This window comes from Rana temporaria, chromosome 4, assembly GCF_905171775.1.
Source record: "Rana temporaria chromosome 4, aRanTem1.1, whole genome shotgun sequence".
Classification (NCBI taxonomy): Eukaryota; Metazoa; Chordata; class Amphibia; order Anura; family Ranidae; genus Rana; species Rana temporaria.
This window is the reverse complement of record NC_053492.1, coordinates 323,817,308-323,840,169: the sequence shown is the minus strand read 5'-3', so window position 1 is coordinate 323,840,169 and position 22,862 is coordinate 323,817,308. Positions and strand designations below refer to the sequence as shown.

Here is a 22,862-nt window from a genome sequence, read left to right as displayed (position 1 = left end):
ACAGGGCACTTAAATCTTGTCTTGCCGCCTGTAGATCCTGGCGTTGAGTCTCCTCCATATGGCGTATTATTACCTCAATCTCCTGCCGGGTGGGGAGCCGCTCGATGTCCTGGCGTGTCGGGAGAGCTGCGAGCATCGCTTTGATCTCTGCCATTTCCATCTCTGTCGCGGCGGATCTCACTGAGATCCGCACTGCAGTTGGCGTCTGTGTTTGGGTAGCTCCTGCTCCGGAAGCTCTTTGTTGCGTTGCTGACCTCTCCCCCGCTGCACTACTCTCACCGCTCCGACCGCGGGCTCCTTTGTTAATTGCACCGCTCGCCGCTATGGACACTGGAGATGCCGAGGTAAGATATCTCTGGATGTCTCTTTGCTTGCTATCTGTTAGAGCGGCCGCTTTCTTTGTATCTGCCCGTGTTATGTATTTGCGGTCTTTGTTCATACCGCTCCATAGGGCGCCAACTCCAGCTCCCGCCGTGAATACCGCTTCAAACCCCGCAGAAGATGCACACCGCTATCGCTGGAATCCTCATGGAGAGAACCCGGATCTGCAGGATTCCATGTCTCTCACGCTGCCATTCCTAGGCCACCGCAGGGGTTATTTTTCAGCTGGGTTCCAGGCATTCAAATTTTGCCTCCCTCGGTAAGCAGCGGGGTACAAGGTGTGGGGTATGGAGCTCTACAAGCGTATGCTACTCTCTACTCCACCGTCTCAACCGTTTCTGGATTTTATCAGTGAATAGAGACTTTTTTATTTATTTTTCCCCCACCTCCTTTTCAGATTCTCCTCTTTCTTAGGCAATTTATGCCTTAGTGCAGTTCACCCACATAAATGTCCTTATTCTGTTTCTCCACTCAGCATCATTCCCACTCTCCTAATTTTTGCTCAGTAAAGCAGTGACATTCAGTATGTATACAAGTGGGTAAAAGATCAGACCTACTTGTGTTATCACTTGCTAGGAGAATGTTCAGTGCCGAGGGAAGCCAGCAGGAGGAGAAGGCACAGCCGTGGGGATGCCAGTGCTCAGTTCTGAAGGCAGGATACAATGACGTACTGTCTGTGCTCTGAGGATCCAGGAGGGGGGGTCAAGTTACTTCCAACGGTAAGCAGACATGCCGATCTGGAAGTATGCAGCCAAAGGGGGGGGCTGAAAACACCAAAGCCCAGCTACTGTTTCTCTTCTCCCCAGTGACCGGGCATTCAGCTCCACTCCGTTGTCCCCTCGGTATCTAGGACGGGAGATAGAGCTGCTGGGGAGGTAGAGAGACTGGTTCACACGTGGAGCATCGCAACAGCAGAGGAGCACGCCCAGCTACATCGATTTTATCTCCAGTGCAATATTTATTTTGTTACAACTTGAAGACTATAAAAGTTTTAATGCTATTCCCATTGAGCGCTGCCTTTGTTTTTTTTTTTTTTTTTCTTTCAATAGATTTTTATTGAGATTTCATGTCGGGTTACAACATTTCGCTAAGCAACATGAGCATCATATGCCCCAAGGGTTCAAATATACAATTTTGAGAAGATAATAGAAAATTGCCAAAAAAAAGAATATTAATCAACATCAGAAAAGAAAAAAAAAAAAAAAAAGGGAAGGGGGTAAATCAAGAATCAAGAAAAAGGGCTGCTTGCATATCATTTTTTGGACAATAAACCAATTATCAAGCAGACGTTTGGTAACATTACCCTGCAGAAGGGGAAACGGATCCAAATGGAACCCGGAGCCCACTCCCCCAGCACCCCAATTGGGATCCTGCTGTGCCCGAGTGTAGACCCCCAATCCCCCCAGACTCGCATCACTCTCACCAATGCGGTATAGACATAGAAATACCCGAGGGTAACGCGAGGAACACCCCCCCCCCCCCCAAAAGGTAAATAAAATATATAAAAAAAAAGGGGGAAATCTATAAATAACGGAGAGTCATAACCCCACATTAAATGCGTAGTCTGGAAGATAAGAGAATAATAACCAATAGGGATAGTAAAAGAGGTAGAGAAAGAAGGAAAAGAGAAGAAGAGGTAAAGGGGATGGGGATAAGGTTAGGGTGGTAAAAATAATGCCTAACTCACATTCAAGAGCTTCTTATCACTTATTCAGGATCAGGGGTAAGGCGAATGCCAACAAAGTCAGCCCAGGGAGTCCATGTTTCATGGAATGCCTCGGAGTCTTATCTAGTATGCTGGACAACTTTTCTTGAATCATGATCCAAGAGATTTTTTGTCTGACTACTGAGATGAGCGGCCTGGGCTGTTTCCAAGATTTGGCAATAGCAATCTTGGAGCCAAGTAATATGAAGTGGATCAGCTTTTGTGAGGACCTAGAAAGAAGAGGGACGTTGGCCTTCAATAAGGCAACATTGGGAGTCCTGGGAATCCGATATCCTGTTATCTTATAGATCATATTAAATATGATCCTCCAAAAGGAGCGAATCCTAGGGCATTCCCACCAAATATGAGCCATGGTGCCCCGGAGCTGGCACCCCCTAAAGCAAAGAGGATCAGCTGTGGGGAAAATGGTGGCCAGTCTGGATGGAGTCAGGTACCATCTGGTAATGACCTCAACGCTTGCCTCCATTAAGGAGACTCCTTGTATACCTCAAAGATCTAAAGGCAGCTTTGTGCCAATTCTCCAGGTTAATGTCATATAGGATGTTTAAGCTGTTGGGTGAGTGAGGGCCGAGTAGATCAGTGATATGCCTCCCCTCCATGGCTTGTCCGCACCAGATTTCATACGAAGTGAAGTTAGGGGGTAGGGGCTTAGAGTTCCAAATACTATATAGAAATTGTGATATTTGTTCGAAGTGGACCCTCTCAGAGTCCGGAAGTTTAAGAGTATGAATACAGTATTTGAGGGAGATGGGACCACTAGAAGTAAAATACTGTCCTATCCGATATAGCCCCTTGTCCATCCACCACTTAAACTCTGTGGAATGCAGTCCTGGCGGGAAGTCAGGGTTATTAAAAATATGAGCTAAAGGACGGGCAGAAGATGTTATGCAGGTGTTATGTCTAAGGCGATCCCACAGGGCAAAAGACTGAGACAGCACTGGGGATAGGATAGCAGGGCGGGTTTTGACAGGGGATCATAGGAGGTAGTTTAGGGGAATATTGGGGATAGCTTGCTTCTCAATATTCACCCAGTCTGGAATATTGTGGAGAATTGTGCTAATCTTGCCGAGAGATAATTGTGGAGATCGGGGAGACCCAGCCCCCCCCCTGCTCCTATGGCGAAAAAGCGTGTCCTGCGGTACTCTATATCCTGATGAACCCCAGACAAACTTAAGCATTTTACTCTGCATAGATTTCAGGTGATTTCTCTTTATTGGAATTGGTAGGGAGCGAAATAGATACAGTAGCCTCGGAAACAACGTCATTTTGATTGAGTTAATCTTACCCAGCCAAGAGAGAAAAAGTTCAGTCCATAGGGGGAATGATATAAGTTCAGTCCATAGGGGGAATGATATAAGTTCAGTCCATAGGGGGAATGATATAAGTTCAGTCCATAGGGGGAATGATATAAGTTCAGTCCATAGGGGGAATGATATAAGTTCAGTCCATAGGGGGAATGATATAAGTTCAGTCCATAGGGGGAATGATATAAGTTCAGTCCATAGGAAGTTCATGGAACGGTGACACATAAATAAGTGTGTATGTTCTATATACTTTTGAGAGGGCTGCCAGCTGCCAAGAAGAAGCAATTTCTGAAACAAAAGGACAAAAAAGCAGCGCCCTAAGACTGCAGGGGGTACAGGCAATGGAGATAAGGGTGTCATCCGTGGCTGGCTTCCGGGGTACATGCACTCCGCTGTAAAGATCTTGCCAGAAGCTCAGGCAGTCAGCATGGTGGGCAATCTACGGGCGGGAGCCAGGTGCGGCGTCTCTGGGGGTCCTTGGATGGTATTCAGCGCTGGAAATGCAGGGACGCCGTAGACCGGCGTGGTGGAACGCAGCCGTGGAGAGCAAACAGCGAAGCGTCACTTCCGGGTTAGGTCACGGTGCGGTGCACGCGTTCGAGGCATGCGTGCCTCTTCGTCAGGCTCTATAGAGGGAACTACAGAAGGAGATTGTCACGTTGGGAAAAGCTCCCGTCTTCTCTGGATTACCAGGTTCAGTTGAGCCATCTGGTCAAGTCTTCCCTGGTGTGGTGGCTGACGTCTCCGGTGCTTCGGACCGGGAAATCTTTTCTACCGTGCTGCTGGACAGTGGTCACGACGGATGCCAGCCTCTCCGGCTGGGGGGGGGGCGTTTGGGGCACTCAGTTAGCCCAGGGGCGCTGGACTCAGGAAGAGCCCCGCCTGCCGATCAATATTCTGGAGCTCCGAGCAATCAAGCTGTGCCTTGCCAGGTGTTCCCTGGAGCTGCAGGGCCGACCGGTCAGGATCCAGTCCGACAACGCCACGGCCGTGGCGTACGTCAATCATCAGGGAGGCGCAAGGAGCTCAGCGGCAGTGACGGAAGTCGCGCACATCCTTTGGTGGGCCGAAAGGTCCGTTCCGGCTCTGTCGGCTGTGTATATTCCGGGAGTTCAGAATTGGCAAGCTGACTTCCTAAGTCGCCCAACTCTGGATCAAGGGGAGTGGTCTCTCCACCCGGAGGTGTTTCAGGGTCTGTGCCGAAAATGGGGCACTCCAGACGTGGACCTTCTAGTGTCCCGCCTCAACCAGTCTAGAGACCCGTGGGCGGACGCGTCAGACGGGTTGGTGGCTCCTTGGGGTCACCATCGCCTAATTTACGCCTTCCTCCCTCTGAAGCTTCTCCCTCGCCTGCTGCGCAGAGTGGAAGCCGAACGGATTCCAACAATCCTGATCGCCCCAGATTGGCCGCGCTGCTCCTGGTACGTAGACCTGGTGCGTCTGGTGGCAGACGCCCCCTGGCGTCTACCCCTGAGAGAAGATCTTATGTCGCAGGGTCCGATCTTCCATCCTGCTTTACAGTCGCTGGCTTTAACGGGGTGGCTGTTGAGAGCCAGGTACTGAAGGACCGGGCCTGTCGGGCTCGGTGATCTCTACCATGCTGTGCGCACGGAAGTCTACTTCACAAAAGATTTACCATCGTACGTGGAAAGCCTACATCTCTGTGTGAGAAGATGAAGTGGCACCCTCGTACATACGTGGTGTCCCGGATTCTGAGGCTGCTAGAGCAGGGTGTGGGTTATGCCCGGGGAGCCGCGCCCCCTGGGAGGAGCTGCACTAAGTAACGCTTTAAGTGCTGTAAATTCTGCCTAAACTCTCCTGGAAGGAAGGTGCATAACCCTACTGTCAAAGGATGCTGTGTCCGTCCATGAACTCGGAGAAATGGATTTTACGGTGAGTACAAAAATCCTATTCACAGTAAACAATGCATTTTAAATGCTTTTTTTGCTGTGAAAATGACAATGGTCCCAAAATGTGTCAAAATTGTCCGTGTCGCCATAATGTTGCAGTCACGAAAAAAATCGCTGATCGCTGCCATTAGTAGTAAAATAAAAAATAATTAATAAAAATGAAATAAAACTATCCCCTTTTTTGTAAACGCTATAAATTTTGCGCAAACCAACCGATAAACGATTATTGCCTTTTTTTTTTTTTTTTTTTTTACCAAAAATAGGTAGAATACGTATCGGCCTAAACTGAGGAGATATGTATGTATGTATGTATGTATGTATGTATGTATGTATATGTAAATTTTTGGGGGGGATATTTATTATAGCAAAAAGTAAAAAATATTGCATTTTTCTCTTCCGTTCATGGACGAACACAGCAGCATTGACCTAAGGGTTATATACCTTCCTTCTAGGCAGAAAAAACAGCCCTTTAAGTGTTAAAAACACTTCTCAGTACAGCACCTCCCAGGCGGCGTTTCCCCCGGGTACATCCCACTCTCTGGAAACATCCAGCCCCAGTTTTTTTTTTTTTTTTTTTTTTTTTTTTCTGCCTAGCGTTAGACATGGCCTTTTCTGGAGTCCATGTGCTCTGGAGATTTTTTTGCGCTTTTTTTATTTATTTTTTTTATTTTTTCCGCCTTTTATTTGATTTTTTTTTTTTCCCCTGCATTTTTGGATCCTGGGATCTACTATCAACTGCAGACTGGGTGACAGGCTTGATCTTGATCCTTGTAGTCCCCCCCATGTTCAGCCATCGAGCGTGTGCCAGCCTTTAGATAGGCCGTCTACGACATGCCCCGTTGCTCCAGGGGCGGCCGGTGAGCTATATGCTACAGGACACACATATGACCGGTCTCTATGGCTGAGTCAGTGTCCTGGGCCGACAGCCATGCCGTATCTACCTGCAGACGTTGGGTCTGTCTGGAATGCCTCCAGCCGGTGGTCGCAGGATGGCTAAGTAGTATACCCTTGCCTCGGCAGGGTGTTTTCGGCTGGTGCATTCCTGGGGAGGTCGACTGAGGGTCCGCCCTGCTTTCCTCTCTCCCTTCCTCTCCCTCCTTCCCCCGTTCTGGGTGGCGGCTGTGAGGTGGGGGGTTCACCTGAGGCGGGGCTCTGTTACTGCCGGGGGGGGGGGGGCTGTGCTGCTGTGGGGTGGTGCTGTTTTATTTTTATTTTTTTTATTGTGCTGTTTATGCTGGACAGTGTCTGCTGTGTGTTTCTAGTGTTTTAAACACGTGTACGGCCGCCATTTTAGCGGTGACGTGGCTCTATATGTCGGCGGCCATTTTCTTGTAGCCCGCATGCTGTTTTTTCTGCATGTCGGCGGCCATCTTGGAAAAGTCTTGGCCACTAGTGTCTGGAATAGCGGCGTGAAGCCGCAGCATTCTTCCTGAGGGACGGCACAGCGCTCTCAGCTCTGCACACCAGTACAGCCTGTTTTCGGGTGGTGAGTCCCCTGGGGGGGTGCCCTGCTCTCTGTGACAGCCGGGAGGGTGACCGTTGGGTCCCGTTTTTTTTTTTCTGCAGTACTAAGGTGGCATATACAGGTGGGTCAGCATGGAGTCTGAACCAGAGGCTTCTATTCCGACCATGCCAGAATGAACCCTTAGTGCCCCTGCGGCCTCGATGGATGCTATGGCGGCAGTCCTGGAGGCGTTTGTTGCCAGGATTAAAGTGGCCAGAAGGAGGGTAAAAAGCGCCCCCTCCCTGCGCCTGCTTCTGGGGATGTCTGACACCGAATCAGGCCCTGCTATTGCATCTGGCCCTGTTTCTGTTATGTCAGATGATGCAGATTTGGCCCACACGGACTGTGAGGATGACTCTGCTTCAGGGTCTAAGCATGATCAGCAATTTGTTGGAGCTCTTGTCACTGCGGTGCGGGACACTCAAAAACTTGAGGATTTGGCGGAGGCATCAGACACGCCAGTCCCTTTTGGGTTCCGCAAGCCACCCCGCACCGCGAAAGTGTTTCCTTGTGTTCCATATCTGGAAAAACTGTTATACAAGAAATGGGAACGGTCGCAGAAAGTTTTTGCAGTGCCAAAATACTTTGCGGTCCATTACCTACTTTTTGGGAAATCCTCCTCAAAAGGGTATCTCCTCCGTCAGTGGACCCTCCGGTGTCCAGACTGAACAAGGCCACCACGTTGCCTGTGGAAGGGGCTCCCGCTTTTAATGACCCCGCAGACAGGAGAGCTGAGGCCCGCTCCATATTCACAGTGGTGGGGTCGGCGGTGAGACTGGTTTTGGCCGGGGCTCTGGTGTCAGACACTCACCGAACGGGCCAAGTCCCTGGTGCAGGAGCTGGAGGCGCAGAATGCTTCCGAGTTCTCTGTGGACCTGGCCGACCAGTTGGTGCAAGGCCTAAAACTTGTCTAAGTCGTCTCTGCTCTCCAAGGCCTCCGTGGTGGTACTGCACCGCCTTGTGTGGCTAAAGTGTTGGTCTGTAGACCAGTCCTCTAAGAAGTCCTTGGATGGTGATCACGACGGGGGGTGTCTGGGGTGTCTAGTCAGCCCAGGGGTGCTGGACTCAGGAGTCCCGCCTTCCAATCAATGTACTGGAGCTCCGAGCGATCAAGTTGTGTCTCTCCAAGTGGTCTCTGGGTCTGCAAGGCCGACCGGTCAGGATCCAGTCCAACAACGCCACGGCAGTGGCATACGTCAATCATCTGGGGCACACGAAGCTCGGCTGCAGCGACGGCAGTCGCGAACATCCTCCGGTGGGCCGAAAGTTACGTTCCGGCTCTGTCGGCGGTGTACATTCCGGGGGTGCTGAACTGGCAAGCTGATTATCTAAGTCGCCAAAAGCTAGACCAAGGAGAATGGTCGCTACACCTGGAAGTGTTTTAGAGCCTATGCCAAAAATGGGGCACTCCAGACGTGGACCGTCTAGCGTCCCGTCTCAATCGGAAGGTGTCGCGATTCGTGACCAGGTCGAGGGACCCGTGGGCCGACGCGTTGGTGGCGCCTTGGGGTCACTATCGCCTAATCTACGCCTTCCCTGCAGCTTCTTCCTCGCCTACTACGCAGGGTGGAAGCCGAGGGGATACCGACAATCTTGATCGCTCCGGATTAGCCGCGCCGTCCCTGGTACGCGGACCTGATGCGTCTGGTGGCAGACGTTCCCTGGTGTCTACCCCTGAGAGAAGACCTTCTGTCGCAAGGTCCTATCTTTCACCCTAGGAGCATATGGAAGTCCACTTCACGAAAGATTTACCATCGTACGTGGAAGGCCTACATCTCTGTGTGAAGAGATGAAATGGCACCCCGTACATATGTGATGTCCCGGATTCTGCTGTTTTTACAGCGTGGAGTGGATCAAGCTCTCGCCTTAAGTCTCGTCAACAGTCAGATCTCTGCTCTAGCTGTCTACTTTCAGTAACCCTTGGCGGCGCACTCCCTGGTGCGTACATTTGTGCAGGGGGTCCGGCATGTGGCCCCTCCTGTGCGTCCTCCACTGCCTCCATGGGATTTGAATTTAGTTCTTTCGGTGCTCCAAGAAGCTCAGTTTGAGGACATTCGGAAGATTCCTTTGTTGACTCTGTCCCATAAGGTGGTTTTTCTGGTGGCAATTACTTTGGTCAGACGGGTATCTGAACTGTCAGCCTTGTCTTGCAAGGCTCCTTACTTGGTCATCCATGAGGATAAAGTGGTGCTGCGGCCGCAGCCATCTTAACTTCCAAAGGTTGTTTTGGCTTTTCACATTGAGGTCATCGTTTTGCCATCCTTATGTCCTCGGCCGAAAAACCTGAAGGAGGCCACTTTGCATTCCTTGGACGTGGTTCCGGCCCTACGGGTGTACTTGTCTGCTACGGCTCAGTTTCGGAAGTCGGACTTACTGTTCGTGTCGGTGACTGGTCCTAAGAAAGGTCTGGCGGTCTTGTTGGCCACCATTTCTAGGTGGATCAGACAGGTCGTGCTCCAGGCCTATGCCCTAAGGCTGCATTCACACCTGAGCATCGGTCGTTTGTTCCGGCATTTTGTCGCGCGTATTCATGCTTGTTTGCATACAGCGTCGTCCAACGTTTTTGTACTTCGACGTTTTTTATTTTAGCCAATAACTTGTTGGTAGATTTTTTAAATCTTCTGCCTGGGTGAAAAATTCTATTTAAAGCGACGAAACGCCCGTAGTGGCGCTAGTCGCTTGAATCGAGCGTTTCTATTACTTTCTATGGGAAATGGAAACGCTCAAATACGCCCGATACGCGCAACAAAAAAGGGTCCGGAACTTGTTTGAGCTTCAGGCGTTTGGCGTCTGGCGTATTGGCGTGCAGATGAGCGTATTTGAGCGTCGCGCTTCAGGCGACAAAACGCTCAGGTGTGAATGCACCCTAAAGGGGCGGGCGCCTCCCTTTCAGGTTACAGCGCATTCGACCAGGGCGATTGGTGCCTCTTGGGCTTTCCGCCATCAAGCGTCTGTCTTACAGGTATGTAAGGCGGTGACCTGGTCGTCAATCCACACCTTCTCAAAATGTTACAAGGTGGATGTGAGTGCATCTTCGGATGCCTCCTTTGGCCTCAAGGTTTTACAGGCCGCAGTTTAACCACTTGCTTACTGGGCACTTAAACACCCCTCCTGCCCAGAGCAATTTTCAGCTTTCAGCGCTGTCACACTTTGAATGACAATTACTCAGTCATGCAACACTGTACCCAAATTATTTTTTTGTCCTTTTTTTCCCACAAATAGAGCTTTCTTTTGGTGGTATTTGATCACCTCTGGGTTTTTTATTTTTTGCGCTATTAATGAAAAAAGACCGAAAATTTGGAAAAAAAATGATTTTTTCTTAGTTTCTGTGATAACATTTTGCAAATTATTAATATTTCTTCATAAATTTTGGCCACAATTTATACTGCTACATGTCTTTGATAAAAATAACCCAAAATTTTTGGAAATTATTTGGTCTGTGTGAAAGTTTTAGAGTCTACAAGCTATAGTGCAAATCATAAAAAATTGTCACATCTGATCACACCTGATGTACTGAAGGCCTATCTCATTTCTTGGGACCCTAACAAGCCAGGAAAGTACAAATGCCCCCAAAATAACCCCTTTTTGGAAAGTAGACATTCCAAGGTATTTATTAAGAGGCATGGTGAGTTATTTGAAGTTGTGTTTTTTTCCCACAATTCTTTGCAAAATTAAGATTTTTATTTTTCATTTAAAAAATTTCTCAAAATTGTCATTGTAATAGCTTATTTCTCTCACATGGCATGTGCATACCACAAATGACACCCCAAAATACATTCTGCTACTCCTCCTGAGTAAAACGATACCCCATGTGTGAGACTTTTTCACTGCCTGGCCACATACGGAGGCCCAACATGCAGGAAGCGCCATCAGGGGTTTTAGGAGCATAAATTGCACATCTAACTAGTTGACTACCTATTACACTTTTGAAGGCCCTGGAACACCAGGACAATGGAATTACCCACAAAGTGACCCCATTTTGGAAAGCTAATACCCCAACGTATAATCTATGAGGCATAATGAGTCTTTTGAACGGTTTATTTTTTTCCAGCAGTTTTTGGAAAATGTGGAAAAAAAATGAAAACGCATTTTTTTTACACAAAGTTGTCCATTGATAAGATATTTCCAACACATAGCATGTACATACCACAAATGACACCCCAAAATACATTCTGCTACTCCTCCTGAGTAAAACGATACCCCATGTGTGAGACTTTTTCACTGCCTGGCCACATACGGAGGCCCAACATGCAGGAAGCGCCATCAGGGGTTTTAGGAGCATAAATTGCACATCTAACTAGTTGACTACCTATTACACTTTTGAAGGCCCTGGAACACCAGGACAATGGAATTACCCACAAAGTGACCCCATTTTGGAAAGCTAATACCCCAACGTATAATCTATGAGGCATAATGAGTCTTTTGAACGGTTTATTTTTTTCCAGCAGTTTTTGGAAAATGTGGAAAAAAAATGAAAACGCATTTTTTTTACACAAAGTTGTCCATTGATAAGATATTTCCAACACATAGCATGTACATACCACAAATGACACCCCAAAATACATTCTGCTACTCCTCCTGAGTAAAACGATACCCCATGTGTGAGACTTTTTCACTGCCTGGCCACATACGGAGGCCCAACATGCAGGAAGCGCCATCAGGGGTTTTAGGAGCATAAATTGCACATCTAACTAGTTGACTACCTATTACACTTTTGAAGGCCCTGGAACACCAGGACAATGGAATTACCCACAAAGTGACCCCATTTTGGAAAGCTAATACCCCAACGTATAATCTATGAGGCATAATGAGTCTTTTGAACGGTTTATTTTTTTCCAGCAGTTTTTGGAAAATGTGGAAAAAAAATGAAAACGCATTTTTTTTACACAAAGTTGTCCATTGATAAGATATTTCCAACACATAGCATGTACATACCACAAATGACACCCCAAAATACATTCTGCTACTCCTCCTGAGTAAAACGATACCCCATGTGTGAGACTTTTTCACTGCCTGGCCACATACGGAGGCCCAACATGCAGGAAGCGCCATCAGGGGTTTTAGGAGCATAAATTGCACATCTAACTAGTTGACTACCTATTACACTTTTGAAGGCCCTGGAACACCAGGACAATGGAATTACCCACAAAATGACCCCATTTTGGAAAGCGAACACCCCAACGTATAATCTATGAGGCATAATGAGTCTTTTGAATGGTTCATTTTTTTCCAGAAGTTTTTGGAACATGTGGAAGAAAAATGAAAACGCATTTTTTTTACACAAAGTTGTATGTTTCTAAGATATTTCCAACACATAGCATTTAGATAGCAAAAATTACACCCCAAAATACATTCTGCTACTCCTCCTGAGTACAACAATACCACATGTGTGAGACTTCTACATAGCCTGACCACATACAGAGATCCAACATGCAAGGAACACCGTCAGGTGTTCCAGAGACACATAGTATGCACATACCAAGAATTACACCTCAAAATACATTATGCTGAGCAAAGCGTAAACAAAAGATTACCTGTGGTAATAGTAGCGCAGTTCTACAGCAGGATAGCACTGGTTCAGGCAGCAGGCAGGGACTTGGTCAGCAACGTCCAGGCAGGGATACTGTCCCGTCAGGGTTAGTGCAGGTGGTCAGTTCATGCAACAGGCAGAGGCATGATGGCATAGGTCCTACAGGCAGCAGGCAGAAGTAGGGCCTCGTTCAGGACAGAATGGGGACAGGGGTAGAGGCTTCTCCCACCCAAATCTCTTTGAAGCCTCCGGGCAACCAGACCCTAATCTAGGATGAGAAAACAAAAAAGTTTTCTTCATCCAGAAAAACTTTTCTGGCGCCCCTCACATATGTGAGACCCCTGTGTTCCCACTAGTTCAGTAGCAGGGTACAAGATCAGTCCATGAGGCAGGCAAAAACATGGTCAAACAGTCCGAGGTCAGTTCCAGATCAGGCAGAGGCAGTACAGAATCGTTAGGCAGAAGAATGGTCGAAAAAACAGTCCAGGGTCAATTCCAAATCGGGCAGAGGCATTACAAAATCGTTAGGCAGAATCGTGGTCAAAAAACAAGCCGGGGTCAGTTCCATATCGGGCAGAGGTATTACAAAATCATTAGGCAGAATCGTGGTCAAAAAACAAGCCGGGGTCAGTTACAGAGCAGGCGGTGGCATAAGGGGTGTGAAGGTGTGTGAAGGCAGGAACGGAGGATTAATACTTTAGTTTGGTGTGGTAACGGCGAAAACAGTTAATTATACAGAGGCCTGGTTGGGAAGGACAATCCACACAATGGAAAGATGTGTCTCGTCTGACTCCATCACTGGCGCATACCTTGCATTTTTTTTGACGTCGTCGGCCTGTTTCTGTGGGAGGGATTTTATCGGGAAAATGACGTTCGGCGAGACGACTTAAACATCAGATCGGATGGTTTGGGGTGGGCCGTTCGGGAAAATAAGGGCAGTGATAAGGTCCTCTTGGTAGCCAAGGAACTGTTTGGGGTTTTGGGTGGAGTTGCTGTAAATTACATAAGAATTGTATATGGCCAATTGAAAAAAATAAATGGCAACTTTTTTGTACCAATGGTACGTTCTTCTTGTAGCAAGATAGGGTTCAAGCATCTGGTCGTTGAAGTCGACCCCCCCCATAAACAAATTATAGTCCTGGATGCAAGTGGGCTTTCGGATGGTGGTGCCACGCCTTCTGCGGGTTTCAACGACGGTATCATTATGGATGGAAGATAGCATGTACACGTCTCTTCTGTCCTTCCACTTCACCGCCAGAACCGCATTGTTACGCAGACTTGCTGATTCTCCTCTTTTCAGCGTTGTGTTCACCAGGCTTTGAGGAAAGCCTTTCCTATTGTTTCTGACGGTGCCACAAGCCGGGGTCTGCTTCCGGTGCAGGTTGTGGAACAGGGGAAGAGAGGTGTAGAAATTATCTACGTATAGATGATAGCCTTTTTCCAATAGGGGGTTAATGAGTTCCCAAACAATTTTGCCACTTGATCCCAAGTAGTCTGGGCAATTAGGGGGATTGATCTGGGTGTCCTTGCCTTCGTATACTCTGTAGGCATACAGGTATCCTGTGACTCGGTCACACAATTTGTAGACCTTCACGCCATAGCGGGCTCTTTTGCTGGGCATGAATTGTTTTATTTGGAGTCTGCCACTAAATTTAACAAGCGATTCATCCACACAGATGTGTTGGTCCGGGGTATATAATTGGGGGAATTTTTCCGAAAAATAATTTAGTAAGGGCCGAATTTTGAAAAGTCTGTCATGTTCTGGATGATTTCGGGGATGGCTCTGGGTATTGTCGTTGAAATGTAAGAATCTCATTATGGCAAAGTATCGGGATCTGGGCATTACGCTGGAGAAGATGGGCATGTGGTAGATCGGGTTTTTGGACCAAAAGGCACGGTAAGTGTTTTTTGGGTTGAGTCCCATACAAAATGTTAGGCCTAAAAAAATTTTAAACTCCTCCACCGTAAGGTCTCTCCACTGGAAGGGACGGGCATGGTATGACGTGGGATTATTTGCAATAAATTGCTGTGCAAATCGGTTGCACTGGGCCACAATTTCGGATAGCATGTCTTCTGTGAACATTAGATTGAAATAATCAATTGGGGTGAAATTCTCCGTGTTCACTTGGATTCCTGGCTGGGCCGTGAAAGGGGGAATGTTGGCTTCTCCTGAAGTAGCAGGAAGCCACAAGGGGTTCTGAAGGGCATAGGGAAGGCTGGCATGGGTCCTGGAAGTTTGTTGCCGAGGCACTGCGGTGCTGGCGGATGGCCCTGCAGTGCTGGCGGATGGCCCTGCAGTGCTGGCGGATGGCCCTGCAGTGCTGGCGGATGGCACTGCGGTGCTGGTGGATGGCACTGCCTCCTCACTAGAACGCCTTCGTTTAGCCGGCCGGCTATCTTCCTCCTCTGAGTCACTCAGTGTTCCGCTACTGAGGGCGGGCTCATAATTGACGTCCAACTCAGAATTTGAATTTGAAAGGGACTCTGAAAGAGAGAGCTCCCCGTTGCTCTCGTCGGGGGCAGAAATGATTTGGAATGCCTCCTGAAGGGAATAGGACCTTTTGGACCTTTTGGACATGGTTGCTGATGCAACTGCACAGGTGTGTGCTAAGCCTTCACTGATGGGCACTGATGAGGTGGAGAAGATTGGCACTGATAAGGTGGAGCAGATGGGCACTGATTGGCGGAGCAGATGGGCACTGATGAGACGGCACAGATGTGCACTGATAATGCTGCACAGATGTGCACTTATAATGCTACACAGATGGGCACTGATTGGCACAGGTGGGCACTGAGGTGGCACTGATGTGGCGGCACAGGTGGGCACTGATGTGGCGGCACAGGTGGGCACTGATGTGGCGGAACAGGTGGGCACTGATTGGCAGCACAGGTAGGCACTGATAATGCTGCACAGATGTGCACTAATAATGCTGAACAGATGTGCACTGATAATGCTGCACAAATGGGCACTGATTGGCACAGGTGGGCACTGATGTGGCGGCACAGGTGGGCACTGATGTGGCGGCACAGGTGGGCACTGATGTGGCGGCACAGGTGGGCACTGATGTGGCGGCACAGATGTGCACTAATTGGCGGCACAGGTAGGAACTGATTTGGCGGCACAGGTGGGCACTGATGTGGCGGCACAGGTGGGCACTGATGTGGCGGCACAGGTGGGCACTGATGTGGCGGCACAGGTGGGCACTGATGTGGCGGCACAGGTGGGCACTGATGTGGCGGCACAGATGTGCACTGATTGGCGGCACAGGTAGGAACTGATTGGAGTCACAGGTAGAAACTGATTGGCGGCACAGGTGGGCACTGATGTGGCGGCACAGGTGGGCACTGTTGTGGCGGCACAGGTGGGCACTGTTGTGGCGGCACAGGTGGGCACTGATGTGGCGGCACAGGTGGGCACTGATGTGGCGGCACAGGTAGGAACTGATTGGCGGCACAGGTGGGCACTGATGTGGCGGCACAGGTGGGCACTGATGTGGCGGCACAGGTGGGCACTGATGTGGCGGCACAGGTGGGCACTGATGTGGCGGCACAGGTGGGCACTGATGTGGCGGCACAGATGGGAACTGATTGGCGGCACAGGTGGGAACTGATTGGCGGCACAGGTAGCAACTGATTGGCGGCACAGGTAGCAACTGATTGGCGGCACAGGTGGGCACTGATTGGCACTGATGAGGTGGCAAAGGGATGGCACTGTATGTTCAACACGGATGGCACTGGGATGGCACTGGGATGGCACTGGGATGGGCACTGGGATGGGCACTGGGATGGGCACTGTAAACGGGCACTTTTTTTCACAGTAATTGACAGTAATCAGACCTTCTCTCTCCTCACACGCGCTGTCTGTGTGAGGAGGGAGAGGCGGCAATGAGAGATGATCTCATATGTTTACATTTGAGATCATCTCTCATTGGCCACACAGATCGCATCGCAAACGGCCACTCTGATTGGCCGTTTGCGGCGATCTGTAATTGGCTGTGTCCAGGGGACACGGCCAACACAGAATTTCCCCGCAGCGCGCTCGGGAGCGCGCGCAGGGAACGAACAAACAGGAGGATGTCAAATGACGTCCTCTTGGATTTTGAGGCCCGCGCTGAAGCCGTCATTCGGCTATAGCGCGGGCCGGAAGTGGTTAAGGTTGAAGTTCCTCCGTTGAGGAACTCTGGTTTGTTTGGGGTGAAGCTTGGTTTACTGTGGTTTTTCCCCACCCCTCAACATTTTTTGACACTGCTTGGGGACGTCCCTATGGTAAATGCTTCCGTCCATGAATGGAAGAAAAAAATAGGGTTTTTATACTCACCGTAAAATCCATTTCTCTGAGTTCATGGATGGACACGGCACCCACCCCTCCTTTTGTTTGTACTGCTTGTCTACGAACTGGGGCTGGATGTTTCCAGAGAGGGGGATGTACCCGGAGGACACGCCCCCTGGGAGGTGCTGTACTGAGAGGAGTGTTTTTAACACAAAGTGCTATTTTTTCTGCCTAGTCTCTCCAAAAAGGAAGGTATATAACCCTAAGGTCAATGCTGTTGTGTTCATCCATTTTTGTTTATAGCGCAAAAACTAAAGACTGCAGAGGTGATCAAATACCACCAAAAGAAAGCTCTATTTGTGGGGGAAAAAAGGACGCCAATTTTGTTTGGGAGCCACGTCGCACGACCGCGCAATTGTCAGTTAAAGCGACGCAGTGCCGAATCGCAAAAACTGTCCGGGTCCTTTAGCTGCCTAAAGGTCCGGGTCTTAAGTGGTTAAAAGTTACAAATATTTGTTATTAACTCAATACAGGTTAAGCTTTTATGGTTTTTAGTAGGATATTTTATTTATTTTTTTTTTTTTTCTTAGTTTGGCTATTTTTATTCTAGGGTTATCCCGATACCACTTTTTTTAGGAACGATTACAAGTACCGATACTTCCGTCACTTCCACGGCCTAATGTGACGGCTCCGGTCGCCGATCCCAAATGATGATGCGGCTGCGCCCTGAATTCTGCACTCCCGGTATCGGGAGCATTTGTGCGAGTACATGTACTTGCGCAAATGCTCGGTATCGTTCCTGATACTAGTACAGGGAGTGCAGAATTATTAGGCAAGTTGTATTTTTGAGGATTAATTTTATTATTGAACAACCATGTTCTCAATGAACCCAAAAAACTCATATCAAAGCTGAATATTTTTGGAAGTAGTTTTTAGTTTGTTTTTAGTGTTGGCTATTTTAGGGGGATATCTGTGTGTGCAGGTGACTATTACTGTGCATAATTATTAGGCAACTTAACAAAAAAAAAATATACCCATTTCAATTATTTATTTTTACCAGTGAAACCAATATAACATCTCAACATTCACAAATATACATTTCTGACATTCAAAAACAAAACAAAAACAAATCAGTGACCAATATAGCCACCTTTCTTTGCATGGACACTCAAAAGCCTGCCATCCATGGATTCTGTCAGTGTTTTGATCTGTTCACCATCAACATTGCGTGCAGCAGCAACCACAGCCTCCCAGACACTGTTCAGAGAGGTGTACTGTTTTCCCTCCTTGTAAATCTCACATTTGATGATGGACCACAGGTTCTCAATGGGGTTCAGATCAGGTGAACAAGAAGGTCATGTCATTAGTTTTTATTTTATACCCTTTCTTGCCAGCCACGCTGTGGAGTACTTGGACGCGTTTGATGGAGCATTGTCCTGCATGAAAATCATGTTTTTCTTGAAGGATGCAGACTTCTTCCTGTACCACTGCTTGAAGAAGGTGTCTTCCAGAAACTGGCAGTAGGACTGGGAGTTGAGCTTGACTCCATCCTCAACCCGAAAAGGCCCCACAAGCTCATCTTTGATGATACCAGCCCAAACCAGTACTCCACCTCCACCTTGCTGGCGTCTGAGTCGGACTGGAGCTCTCTGCCCTTTACCAATCCAGCCATGGGCCCATCCATCTGGCCCATCAAGACTCGCTCTCATTTCAGCAGTCCATAAAACCTTAGAAAAATCAGTCTTGAGATATTTCTTGGCCCAGTCTTGACGTTTCAGCTTGTGTGTCTTGTTCAGTGGTCGTCGTCTTTCGGCCTTTCTTACCTTGGCCATGTCTCTGAGTATTGCACACCTTGTGCTTTTGGGCACTCCAGTGATGTTGCAGCTCTGAAATATGGCCAAACTGGTGGCAAGTGGCATCTTGGCAGCTGCACGCTTGACTTTTCTCAGTTCATGGGCAGTTATTTTGCGCCTTGGTTTTTCCACACACTTCTTGCGACCCTGTTGACTATTTTGAATGAAACGTTTGATTGTTCGATGATCACGCTTCAGAAGCTTTGCAATTTTAAGAGTGCTGCATCCCTCTGTAAAATATCTCACTATTTTTGACTTTTCTGAGCCTGTCAAGTCCTTCTTTTGACCCATTTTGCCAAAGGAAAGGAAGCTGCCTAATAATTATGCACACCTGATATAGGGTGTTGATGTCATTAGACCACACCCCTTCTCATTACAGAGATGCACATCACCTAATATGCTTAATTGGTAGTAGGCTTTCGAGCCTATACATCTTGGAGTAAGACAACATGCATAAAGAGGATGTGGTCAAAATACTCAATTGCCTAATAATTCTGCACTCCCTGTATCTGTATTAGAACACCCCTACTTACTACAATAACCTGCCACCAATGAACAACCCAAAATAAATTCTCCTGCTCCTGACGATCGCAGTAATGCCACATGTGTATGTTTGTTGTTTTTTTACCCATAGTACAACCCAAAAAACAATAGCGTGCATTTTGCTTTTTTTACAACGTACCTTTCCTCACTAAAAGAAACACAGGGGTGGGCTTCACAGTGACTGATCGGAGTTGGAAGTTCTGGGTCGCGATTGTTTGTACGGAACTCTGGGCTCTCGTCAGACCCTTATCTCTGTATATGCGTCCCCACGGCAACAAGCCGTCTAATGAGGCCGCATATGTTATGTTGGCATGATGGGGTTAATAGGATGCAGGTGGAAGGGTTGGGGTCAGCTCCAAAGTCAGGAATATCATGCACTGCTAACAGAAACAAAAAATAATAATCCACCCAGAGGATGTTTTTCTGTCTAAGTGTGGAACTTTCTTTTGGGTAGAACGTTTTAGGCGTTAAATGTTTGAAACTTATAATGGGTTCACTTTAAAGTGACTCTTCAACTAAGAAACAAAATGTGCCCACTGCAAAGAAAAGTAATACATCGCCCACTGTCTGCTCTGCAGATCTCTGCTGTATTGAAGAAACGGCTCATTTAATATTCAGAATCTGACACTTCTGGGAGTTGAATTCCTGTTTTTTTTTTTTTTTTTTTCTTCCTTCCTTTTTCCCCAATCCCCTCTATTTTCTCTCTAGTCATCTCCCTACTTCCTTCTGTTGGTATTTGTGTGTACTTAAAGGTGTGCATTATTTAATTGCTTACATTTTTTTTTTTTTTTTTTTTTTTTCTGCAGAGAGGAGAAAACAGAAACTTGCTAAAGAGAGAGCTGGTCAGCCAAGGGTAAGCATTCACACAGCTAATACAAATTGAGAGAAATAACCCTTTTAGACAGCTGTCACCAGTACACGTGTCTCATTGAAAGATTTCCTCTCACCTTAGGTTCTTTTATGACAGTGGCCACCAGGACTAGTAGTGAATCTATCTAGAGGGGACATTAGAAACACTTAAAGCGGTAGTTCACCCTCCTTCACCCCATTATTCCATTACTTTCGGCATCGTAGCGCGAGCTACGGTATGCCGGTCTTAAATTTTTAAACCCCGTACTCACTGTGCTATTGTTGATTGAAGAATCCGACTCCCGCGGGGAATGGGCGTGCCTATGGAGAGGGAGGATGATTGACGGCCGGCTCTGGCACGTCACGCTCCCCGAAGACAGCCGGAGTAGGTCTCGGCTATTCACAGCGCCTGCGCACAGGCTATGCGCAGGCGCCGTGAATAGCCAAGCCTATTTCGGCTATTTCCGGAGAAGCGTGACGTGCCAGAGCCGGCCGTCAATCACCTTCTCTCACCAGAGGAACGCCCATTCCCCGGATTCTTCAATCAACGATACCGCAGTGAGTACGGGCATAAAAAATGTAAGACCGGCATACCGTAGCTCGCGCTACGATGCCGAATTTAATTGTCTAATAAAAAAAAACTTTTTTTTTTTTTTTTACAGGGCGAACCCCCGCTTTAAGATTTTATTGTTGTCAAACTTTCTCTACTATATCTAACTAAAAAAAGTGGCTATACTTTTTAAGGCAGGGCTCAAAATTTAAGTCGTGAGCTACTGGACCTTAAGACCCCTTTTACACTGAGGTGCTTTACAGGCGCTATAGCGCTAAAAATAGCACCTGCAAAACGCCTCTCCTGTCACTCCAATATGAAAGCCTGCACTGGCAAGTCCTGCAAGCAGCTTCTTTGGGGCACTTTAGGAGCGGTGTATACACCGCTCCTAAAGCGCCCCTACCTATTGAAATCAATGGGTAGCGCTGGCAAAGCGGCAGTTTGGGGGCGCTTTCAACCCTTTTTTGCTTGCTAGCGGGGGTTAAAAGCGCCACTAAAACTATGGTAAAGCTTTGCTAAAAATAGCATAGCTTTACCTCTGACGCCCCAGTGTGAAAGGGCTCTTAGAGTTACTCCTAAACACACTTTTGTAAATGATCTCATGACGTTAGTGTTAAATATTTTATGCACAATTGAGTTAAAATTTTATGAAATAAGGATACAATATGATTGACTAATATAGGCGCACTGTACACATTAGTATCACTTTACCAAGGTGGTAAAGTCTCATGTGGGCTTTTGTTTTTTAACAAACCTGTCATACTTGCCTGCTCTGTGCAGTGGTTTTGCACAGAGCAGCCCCAAGCATGTGTATGAGGCTTCTGCCTTCACAACCTCCTGTGCTACCAAATCCCTTTTAGTAAATAATGAATATTGTGTATAAAGTACTTCAGTGCTAGAAATAAAATAAGACTAAAACTTGGTATAAAGCCTGCTGCCAACACTGATTTGTGTTCCCACATTTTAATAGTGTAAAAGTGCTGCGCTGCTATCAATGCTATTATAAAGTGGAGCTTTCTTAAAGTGGTTGTAAACCCACTTTTTTTACTTTTACCTACAGGTAAGCCTATAATAAGGCTTTCCTGTAGGTATAAAGAATATCTCCTAAACCTGCACGGTTTAGGAGATATTCCCCTCTCATTGCGCCGCTGACTGCAGCGGCGCATGCGCAGGGGGGATCCTCGGCTAAAGGACCGGCAGCCGCCGGACCTTGCCGAATTTAAATCTCCCACGCGCAACGTCATCGCCGCTCCAGCCAATCACAGCGCTGGAGCGGCGATACCCGGAAGACACGCCGGAGCAAGATTTCTCGCTCGGCGTGAACCAGGTAAGTTTTACACACCTCGTTCCGAGGTAAGTATTTCATAATGAGCTAATATGCGGTGCATATTAGCTCATTATGACTTTTGCCTTGCAGGAGAATTTTTTTTTTTTTTTTTAAACTGGTTTACAACCGCTTTAATGTGCTAATAAATATAATTCGTAATTATGCAGGATGTGTGTGGCTCCTTAAATCTCACAATTCATGCGGCCATCCCTCATGGCTCTCAACAGGCAAAGTGTGTATTAGACCAAGTCACTTTTGGTTCTTGTCAGCCTCTCCTCTCACCCCACGCATTACATCACGCTCATGTAACTTCTTCTGGGGTAGGACGCTCAGGTGTTTCAGCTTTGGTTTAATACAAAGTGTGGTTTCAATATACTAATCATGAGTGTATATGCAACTTAATACATGGATGTTGTATTTTATCTACTACACTATGGGAGCTCTGTATTTTCACTTCCCATGTTGAGAGCTATGCAAAATGGCTGCATGAATTTTGTGACCCCCCTGTGGACGGGAGGAGTGAGTGGTATCCATCCAAAGAAGGGGAAATGCATCACGTATTGGGTAAAAAGGCATTATTGAACAAATTATTAATAAGACATCTGGAATATGCAGTTCAGTTTTGGGCACCAGTTCACAAAAATTATATCTAGCGAACTGGAGAAAGTGCAGAGAAGGGCAACCAAACTTGATTAGACGCATGGAGGAATTCAGCTATGGGGATAGATCGGAGAAACTGAATTCTCTCTTGAGAAGAGGAGGTTAAGGGGGCATATGTTCAACATGTACAAATATATAAGGGGTCCATATAGTGAACTTGGTGTTTTGTTATTCACTTTATGGTCAACACAGAGGAGAAGGGGGCACTCTTTACACCTAGAGGAAAATATTTAATCTCCAAATACGGAAAGTTTTTTCCCTGTTCGTCTTTCAGGACAGGTACTGTACTGTAGTGAGACTCACAGGAAACACCGCCTTCCAATTAGAAATTTAAGCCTCATCCTCCCTCAGCTCCTCAGTTTATGGTGTTTTCCTCCGGAAAGAGACACCGATTGGGGCCAAGGGCCAGACAGCTGGAGAAGCTGAGGCAAATGTTCCTGAGAGGGGGGACCTGT

The 22,862-nt window shown here is 47.5% G+C and overlaps 1 protein-coding gene across 4 annotated transcripts in view; it reads left to right on the top strand.

Moving 5' to 3' along the window:
• Window positions 1–22,862, top strand: part of TOMM20 (translocase of outer mitochondrial membrane 20) — a 180,503-nt gene that overhangs the window by 48,184 nt on the left and 109,457 nt on the right. For all 4 annotated transcript variants that reach the window (XR_005748715.1, XM_040350699.1, XM_040350697.1 and 1 more), the window contains exon 2: window positions 19,828–19,874. Coding sequence is in view for 3 of the 4 variants with exons in the window: in XM_040350699.1 (XP_040206633.1) it covers window positions 19,828–19,874 (47 nt within the window). In the remaining variant the exon portion in view is untranslated. The remainder of the gene's footprint in view (window positions 1–19,827; window positions 19,875–22,862) is intronic.